Source organism: Chrysoperla carnea, chromosome 1, assembly GCF_905475395.1.
Source record: "Chrysoperla carnea chromosome 1, inChrCarn1.1, whole genome shotgun sequence".
Lineage (NCBI taxonomy): Eukaryota > Metazoa > Arthropoda > Insecta > Neuroptera > Chrysopidae > Chrysoperla > Chrysoperla carnea.
Genome location: NC_058337.1, coordinates 53,816,744 through 53,826,556, shown reverse-complemented (window position 1 = coordinate 53,826,556; position 9,813 = coordinate 53,816,744). Strand labels below are relative to the sequence as shown.

General features: G+C 29.5%; 1 protein-coding gene across 1 annotated transcript; it reads left to right on the top strand.

Annotated features, from left to right (window-relative positions):
- Nucleotides 1–1,724: 1,724 nt before the first annotated feature.
- Nucleotides 1,725–4,813, top strand: LOC123305861 (translation initiation factor IF-2-like). The gene is made up of 2 exons (XM_044887694.1): nucleotides 1,725–2,040; nucleotides 3,530–4,813. The coding sequence occupies exons 1-2, from the start codon at nucleotides 1,926–1,928 to the stop codon at nucleotides 4,297–4,299; spliced, it is 885 nt and encodes a 294-aa protein (XP_044743629.1). The 5' UTR covers nucleotides 1,725–1,925; the 3' UTR covers nucleotides 4,300–4,813.
- The last annotated feature ends 5,000 nt before the right edge of the window (nucleotides 4,814–9,813 follow it).

The window sequence follows — 9,813 nt, the reverse complement described above, 5'->3', positions numbered from 1 at the left end:
TAAAAAACTTATTAAAACCCTCAACTACCCCCCAAAAATGGGGGTTAGGTTCGCCCGGTTTTTACGAAGTTTTTACAACCTATAATAAACAACTGTGGAAAATTTTAAAGATGCATTAATTTTTTTCTTTTAACTATTTTGTTTAATTGTACTTAGACCCATTTCGTTTCGAAGTGTTTATGCTTATAGCGATTAATTTAAAATTATTTGTGTCTAATTCTCTATCAAAACAACCATTTATATTGGATCAACAATAAAAATGACCTATCGTAAACAAATTGCAAACGATCAAATTCGAACATAAAAAATAAATAAATTCTTAAAATATGGTAAAACGAGTGAAAATAAACAATTAACTAAGTTAATTGTTTAAATACTCTGTATAAACAATGATAAATATCAGGGCTTTCATTATTTTTGAAAAATTATTGAAGTAATAAACTAACACATTTATGACGATCCTTCCGGCAGCCATGGGCTCTAGTTTTCGAAAATTACCAATTATTGAAATTTTTTTTTGTTTTTCAAAAATCAGCTTGATTCCTCTCTTCGTTTATTATTGAGTTATCGTGTTGACGGACGGACAACCTGGAATGGATTAATTAGGTGATTGTATGAACACCTATATCAAAATTTTGATCGAATTATCAATATTTCTAAGCGTTACAAACTTGGGACTGAAATTAACATACTTTGACATATATTTCATGTATACAGAGTATAAAAAAATATTTTTTTTATGTAACTAATTGACCATTAAAAAACATGCAGAAAATATAAATTTCTAATAATCTGAATAAAATGAACTTTGCAAAAAGAAATTTTTGAAAATATTTCTATACCTACAATGGCTCTACTACCATATAGACTTTGTTTTATATTAAACAAGTAAAAACAAACAATTGACTAAGTTAATAGTTGAAATATCATGTATAGACAGTGTTGATGACGCAATCGTTTGTTTTTTGACATCACGTAAATATAAAAAGGTATACACTTTTAAATAGGCACACAGATAACTGATATTCCCATATTAATCCATACTATAAAATTTGCACCTAATTAGCGGCCTCGTGGGTAAACAGTAATGCTTACATAAAAATGTTTTAAGCAAAAGTTGTTTATTTTTTTATAAAGAACATTTTTTACATTTAAACTTTTGTTCTATCTCGAACGGCTTATAAGATATTGACGTATATTGCTCAATTACGAACTTGACCTCACTTTTTACGTCCTGAGTACGCTGTAAAAATTGCATCTTCATCTCTTTCCGTTTTTGAGTTATCGTGTTGACAGACAGACGGACAGACAACCGGAAATGTAGGCGATTATATGAATACCTATACCAAAATTTTTTCGTAGCATAAATATTTTTAAGCGTTTAAAACTTGGGAATAAATTTAATTACATATATGCATGGTATAATAAAATACGGCTGTGGGTCATACAGTCCGAACAAAAAAATTTATACTTGCAGGGTACTTTAAAATAATATTTCAGTTTTGTGAGTATACAAATGTACCTAGGTCCTACAAAACAGTTGTTCGGAGAAATTTTATAAGAAATTTTTCGATATTTTTGAACAGTTTATACATATGTTCTTTTTATGAAATTTTGAAATTTAATTGCAATAATTTCGATTCATTTTACTTGGAAAAAACTATAATTTCATTTCATGTAAATTCAAGTAAGTACCTAATGTTAATTCACTTCGATTGCGCCTATTGTAAAGGAAACAAAATATTGAACAAGGCACTTGTTTTTTTTCTTCAAAATTGTATAACTTATTTATTATTAAAATTGAAATCCATGCTTCGAATGTTGGTCGAAAATCAATTTACAAAATAAATCTAACGAACTTACATCGTGAAATCATTAATCAAACAATCAAATTTATTAGTGCAAAATAAAATAATAAATCAAGCATGTCAAGAAAATCAAAATCGAGTGGAAATCAACTAGGAGGATCACGAAATAATGATCGAGCACCATCGAGAAGAGGTAGAAATGATGATTACGATAGTTTTGATAGTTTTGATGGTATGTATTATTTTCTCTAAAACTTAGGACATTTCTTAATGCATTCAAAAGCCGAATACAAAAATTCTGCAAGATAGTGACAATTTCGTATAAAATTTTGTAATTCATGGAAAACGAAGAGGAACGTATTCAATCCACCACGTGTGAAAGGGTCAAATATTATTTTTTTAAATAATATATAATCTTAATTATGTTTATAAACCAAGCTGCCATTTTTATTCTGGTTAATAGGGTAGACCGGGCTAATTGAGCAGGTTTTGGCTTTTACGGCTATTGCTCCTAATGATTAATCATATTTATTTGATGTATTTATAATTTTGAAGAGAATTAGCTTTAAGTGACGATGGTTGTAGTTGCTCAACTTACCTCACTATTGGGGTAAATAAAATCACAATCATAAATCAATCATATATATTTATTTATGCTTATTTTTATAAAATAATTTTAGTAAAATAAGGTATTCAGTCACGTGACAGTAAACACCAATCAGAAACACCATAACAAACGCAATGTAAACAACATTACGTTTTAATAGAACGAGGTAGGTTAGTTGATTATAACTGCTTCAACATGCCCACGCGTACATGCTTGTATGCCAAGTCTTGATGACATTCAAGACGCCATGAAAATTTACATGTACCTATATATGAAATATATACATCGTATATTAAGTTTAGTCCCAAGTTTGTTACGCTACGAAATAAAATTTTGGTAAAGGTGTTCATAGAATCATTTAATTAGTCCTTTTTCGGTTGTCTGTCCGTCCGTCCGTCTGTGAACACGATAACTCAAAAACGAAAAAAGATATCAAGCCGAAATTTTTACAGCGCATTCAGGGCGTAAAAAGTGAGTTCGAAAATGAGTAACATAGGTCCATTGGGTTTTGTAAACCGTTAGAGATAGAACAAAAGTTTAAAACTAAAAAACGTCTCTTATGAAAAAATAAACAACTTTTGTTTGAAACATTTTTTTGTAAACATTACTGTTTACTCACGAAGGCACACATTAGATACAAATTGTATAGTATGTATTATATGGGAATATCATTTATGAATGTATGGCATGTACAGGTATATGTGTAATGTGATAGATTAATCAACACTGTCTATACATGGTATTTCAACAATTAACTCAGTCAATTGTTTGTTTCCACTTCTTAGTATTAATTTATCGTAAAAATAAGAGAATATCCAATTACGTGATTCTGTAAAGCATCGAATATAATACTTTTACAAAGGCATAAAATCCAAACTCCAATGATATGTGTTGTGTGTATGCTCAGTGCTGTGCCTTGTTAAATATATGTTTTGACTGCGGTACAATATTGCTGTAATTTATTTAACAATGTCATACTCAATATTATAAACAGTTCAAGATACTCAAGAATATATGCATGAATATTTAAACAATTAACTCTCTCAATTTTATTATAACTTGACTGATATAGCTAAAATAATAATTTATTTCAACGTATTTTTTGTGTGTGCAGATTTTGATGATTTTGGTCCAGGTGGTTTTGGATCATGTGGTATGGGAAAAATGGATTTTGGTATGGGAGGTATGGGAGGCATGGATTTCGGTATGGGAAATATGCTCGCTTCAGGATGCGGATCAGGTAGATGTGGTTCAGGTGGATGTGAATGGACACTTAAAACAAGTTCAGATGGTAGTAGCTCATGCTCATGTTCGGACTGTCGTGAAACAGCTGAAGCTGAGGTTGTAAGAAATGCTCAGCGTCCAAGAAAACGTAAAGAAAATATATTAAGTGATTGTGGTGATAATGGTGTTAGTGGGAGAATTCGTCAAGGGCGACCCTCAAAACCAAAACCAGTGAAACCAGATGACTCTGATAGTTCTTCCCGTAGCTATGGAAGAGAACATCAAAGCCGAGCCAAAGCTAGAGCTCGTCAAGAAAAGCAATATAAAAAAGATGCTGAAAGAGCTGCAGCAAAGGCAGCGGAAAAAGCTGCAGCAAAGACGGCCGAAAAAGCTCAAAAATCTCAAAGATTAAGTAAATCACCAAAACCAGAAGAAGCAAATCAATCCAAAAAACAGCCAACAACAACATCTCAAGAGCGTCCCTCAAGACCAAAACCAGTGGAACCAAATGATTCTGATAGTTCTTCCAGTAGCTATGGAAGAGAACGTCAAGGTCGAGCCAAAGCCAGAGCTCGACTAGAAAAGCAATATAAAAAAGATGCTGAAAGAGCTGCAATTAAGGCGGCCGAAAAAGCTCAAAAATCTAAAAGATTAGGATAATCACCAAAATCAGAAAAAGTAAATCATCCCAAAAGACAATCAACACCAAAAACTTCAACTCCAGCTGCAGACTTTCCCAAATCACATAAATATACTTAAAACGAGAGGAAATTTACTGGTAGTTATGGATGCAAAAATTTTTTTGGTACAAGTTGTTTCTTTTCCAGAAAAAATTTACTTTTTCTGTGTGATAATTTTATTTTTTACAACTATGCTTTTTATAATTTCTGAAAAATAATAAACAAAGTATGTATGTACCTCCTTATGGTATGGTGCATCGAAAAACTTCTAAAAACTTTTCTAATTAGAAATGTATAATTTAGGGTGAATCGACCTTTTTGCGTGCTGGCTACGCATAGCGGTAGTCCTTATTACACCACGCTCATTTAACTTTTTTGTTTCTTTATAAATTTAATCAGTAATTTTTATTTTGCGTCACCTAAAATTAGTTACCGATGACCAATTTCCGAAACGCAATTGACTCTTGAACCAATTTGATGATTTTTTTTATATTCGATTGATATTTATTAATTTAATTAATTTTTAATTTGATGGATTTTTAAATTATATTTATAAGGTTTTTTTTTGTGTTTTTTAAAATTTTACTACAAAAACAAATGTGAAAAAAGCAGCACTTTGAACAAAAAAAATTAAATGTTGCAGTTTGAAAATTTTACAGAATTTTAACAACATTTATAACTTATAGGTATTTTAATTTTAATAATCTTGAAATTTGGTTTAAAACAATTAATTTTATACATTTTCTGTTCGAAGTACATGATGCGAAATTGTATTTTTAATTTTTTAGGCATATTTTATTAAGTAACATAATGTTGAAGATAATCTAGTTTTATAATATTTGTTTACCATTTTTTTATTATTATTGTACTATTTAAAAAAAAAATTTGAAATAAAAACAAATACATAATTTGTCAAATTTCAAAGGTATTTAATTTACATATTCGTATTTACTTCAGACTACAGAGAATTTTTTTCTGCATTATAAATTACAGGAGTTATTTTATTATTTAAATAGGTTCAGTACCACGTACTGAATGTAAATGCACAAAATCCTTACAAATAAATATAAATTTAAATCCTTAAAAATATACGTGGGACGTGCCTCCATTTTAAGGAAAACCGTTTTAGGCTATATCTACATAACCGTGCACTTTAGACCAAAAATGGTCATAAACTTTATTGTAGATAATTAAAATACCTACCTTTTTTGTACACTAACTATTTTTGTATCACTAACCGTTTATGACTTACCTATACAACTATGACGATTTACTTATTAACTATTTGACCGATATGTCTTCTAATATTTGTTTAAACAAGAAAATGATAATAACTTAACTTTTAAATCTACAAATTTCCTAAAACATTTACTTTAGAATTTATGATGTTTCTAGCACTTATTTAAAGGAGTTTTTTTTTTTTTTTTTTTTTTTTTTTTTTAACTGGTTTATTATAACGTACTGAATGTAAACAGAAAACCGTTTACAACTTCGAGAAAAACCGTTACGGCCTATAACTCCACAACCATGTACTTTAAGCCAAAAATGGTAATAACCTTTTTTTGTAGATCATTAAATTTCGTATCTTTTGAGTCAATTTTTGTTTTTTATCTAAAAAAAAATTTCAAGGGGTAGTCGTTCCAACTATTAATTGCTAATTATGTCACTAACATTAACATTTTTCATATATTTATTGAATTTTTGTAATTACGCTATGTGTACTTCTTCTTTATTAATCTTGCACCCGGTGGTTGCAACATTAAACGCGTTATAAATTCATAAATATTAATTTTAGAAATAAATGTTTAAAGTAAATGTTTTAGGAAATTTGTAGATTTAAAAGTTAAGTTATTATCATTTTCTTGTTTAAACAAATATTAGAAGACATACTCTTATTGGAGGATACTCAAACTACCTGGAGTGCTAATTGAGTATAAAGAGTAACCGATGCCCACAAGTGTGTTAGTTAGAAACCATAAAGAGTAACTTTTTAAATTTTCAATAAGCTCAGGATATACGCTAACTTGTTAAATCGAACCACATTGTATAAGTCGTATTCATTGCACAATCAGAATAAAATTAAGCGAAGTAAGTAGAGTGGTTTAACCACTTGGTAGTTATTGAACCACATTGTATACGTTGTATATGTTACCGGCCAAAAAGATTTTAGGACAAACTACTTTGGCCTAGCCTAAACTAGTTCTTCCTATACGCGATAGGATTAATTAGTTTAGCCTAGTCCAAACTAATTCGTCCTAAGCCCGATATTATAAACCAGTTTAGGCTAGACCAAACCAGTTGATCCTAATATAATTACGCACAGTCCAGGATAAACTAATACGGCCTAGTCTTAACATTATAGTTTGTCCTGAGATCGGGTTTATACTTGTTGTACAAAAAATAATCATTTTTATTAAAACAATAAACATTCAGTTAGATCAGGCCAGGGTTTTGTAAGATGCAGCTGCTACAAAAACTGTTGAAACACACAATGAAACATCTGTTCCACAAACAGATGTAATTGCAAGAAGGCAATGATAGTCTGCAATTCTAAGTGCCACCAAAGCACATCATGTAAAAATAAATAACAATTTTAATAATTAATGTATAATTAATGTATAATTATGGCTTCTATTAAGTATATGTTATAATATGATCGCTTGAATTATCAATTTCCATTAGTTTTACGATTTTAGCCTAGACCAAGCTAGTTTGTCCTGACATCGATTTGGCCGGTAACATATACATTGTACAGTCAGTCATATTATTACAATTAAGACTAGTAAGTAGAGTAGTTGTTGATAGTTATAAAAAGGATCGACCACTCCCCTTAAATTATTTGTTTCATCATATATATCACAATGATTAGGAGAACATAATATTATCAACTCAAATACCGTGTGGTCTGAAACAAAGTGTCAAATAATTAAATAACTCCCAAATAGTAGTACCGAAAAATATTTTGGTATTTATTATTCGTAAATTATTTCTTTCTTAGACGGAACTATTCAAGTAATTTTTATTTACGATATTATTTCTTGTCTTTAATTAATTTATTATTTCATACTTACATCAGAATGAAAATGTTAGCAGAACGAAAGTAATCTTTTTTATTACTTTTTAAAACGTTTAATTCTTGCAATATTTGTATTGCGAATCTATAAGAAAAGACAAAACGTGGTGTCTAACCAATACAAAGTAATAAATTGCATACTTTTCCAAATAAAAAAATTGTTTTTAAACTAAAAATATCAAATCCTCATACATCAAGATGTAGTTGGCGTGCAGAAAATTGTTAAACTTTTTTTAAACCACTTTGTAATAGTTCGAGTCTGATTATGTGTTCCTAATAATTATGATAAATGATGAAGCAAAATATTTTAATTAGAGCACTTAAAAAACAACTGGTAAGATGGGGATAAATAGATATATATTTTTTTTTATATATTTTTTTCTAAACTCACTTATTTCTTTGTTTTCATACAAAAATGTCTTTATGGGGATAATAAATAATATTCGAATGTGTAGGGTTCATTCAATAAATACGTTACGCAAATAGTGGCGGGAGAACTTCCCGGAGTTACGAAATGTGACAGGGGAGAGAAAAAGTGTCGCCCGAGGAAACATGTCCTTCGCAATTCATTAACAGTTTTATTTTAATTATATTCTTGTTAGGGTATAAGTTAGGTTAGGTTATAATCGCTGTCTACGAAGGACGCACTTAGGCTATAGACCTCATGATGATACCATATATTATTTCCTTGTTACTTTTCTAATTTTAAATTACTTATAAGTAATAGATTGTAACGATATAATTCTGTAGAGGGGGGAGAAATATATCTTTACGCTCTGAGTTCACCTGATAGCAAATACGACGTCAAGAAGTAAAAGCAAATCTAGCAGATATGGAGGATTAACGTTTCAAATTTTCTGAAAATTTTTTAGTTCAGAATATCATATTTAAGTTTGTTTATTGGAATTATTAACCACAATAAACGGTAGCTACTGACATGTAGTAACGGTACTTGTATAAAATTACTTTAGACCATTTTACCCAATCTCTTAGTACCCACAGATACCTTACCTAAATTACATATATATACGACTATTTTTTGTTCTTTTTGCCTTGGTGTAATTTGAAGAAGATAAATGCTATTACAGTGATATAGAGCTATTCTTTTCTATTAAATACACTCAGTGTAAGTACTGCATACACTAGAGTAAAAAAAGAGCACGCTTGTACCTACTTACATGTGTTCCTGGTAATAGTTTGTACAATTTCATAATCGACAACAATAAATAAAATTAAGAAAAAAAAAAGAACAAATAAGGAGGAAGGACGAGCCAGCATATTTTTTGCTTACGTTTCATGCTTTCCTATTACTACATCCCGCAATTGGATATAAGATAGACGACATGTTTGTTTTTCCGAATTTTGCTTGCTAAAAAAAACACCCAAAAAGTAAGTGTGAGTGAGTAAATAATTAAAATAAAACTTTTTGAATGCCATAGGTATAATTTTCATTAATTTTGGAAAGCTGATTTTGCTTGTATATTTTTTTATTATTGCTTTTTCAATTATTATAGATAATTAGAAGAAGTAGCCATTTTTAAATATGTGCGCAGGTAATTTGGACCAAATGGCGTTATTTCTGTTTTGAATACGTGGGCACACTGGGCACTCTCAATAGCACTTATGCGCACACTGGTGTTATTTTGAACTCAACGAATAATAGGAGATCATAAAATTAATAAATATTTGTCGAAAAATTCGGCAAAAAATCGAAATTTAGTAAAATTTTATTGTATAACCTGTCATTACTATAGGTGTACCTACGTGCGTACCTACGTAAAATTTTTAATAGTGATTCCATATTTTTTTTTTATGTAGGTATAGGTACAGATAATAAAATAAGTATTTCGGAAAATTTAAGAAAATAAAATGAAGAAAAGGGCTTTATACTGAAATATCTATTTAAAAAAAACTTTTTATATGATGTTTTTAAGATTAGTGCCGAGCCCTGAGAGCCTAGCCCCATATCAGAATTTCTACCAGGCTTCTATTTTGCCACAGCTGCAGCGTTACCACCATTCGGCACCAACGATTTTTCTAAAAGTTAGTATACAGGGGGTTTCAAAATAAAAAAAACAAAAAATAACGAGCTAAGCTCGGTCATCGAGGTATTCCTATTCCTATTAAAATTATTAATTTGAAAATAGGAAAAATAAAAGTAAGTAAAATTATGGTCGATCGATGTAAAAAAAAATATCTCTAATTTATTGCGATTGAAATTTTATTTATAAATCGCCTTTGAAGTAATTCAAATATTTTATGTTAATTTTTAATTCAATTTTATTAAATGCTCTATTTGTCTTTCTGACGGATGTGAGGTTCTCATATCAGCTACAACAGATGTAACAATTTCTATGCCCTTGCTTAGAATTAAATAAGTTTTGGATTTTATAAATTTTCTGAACCCTTTTTATCTAATGA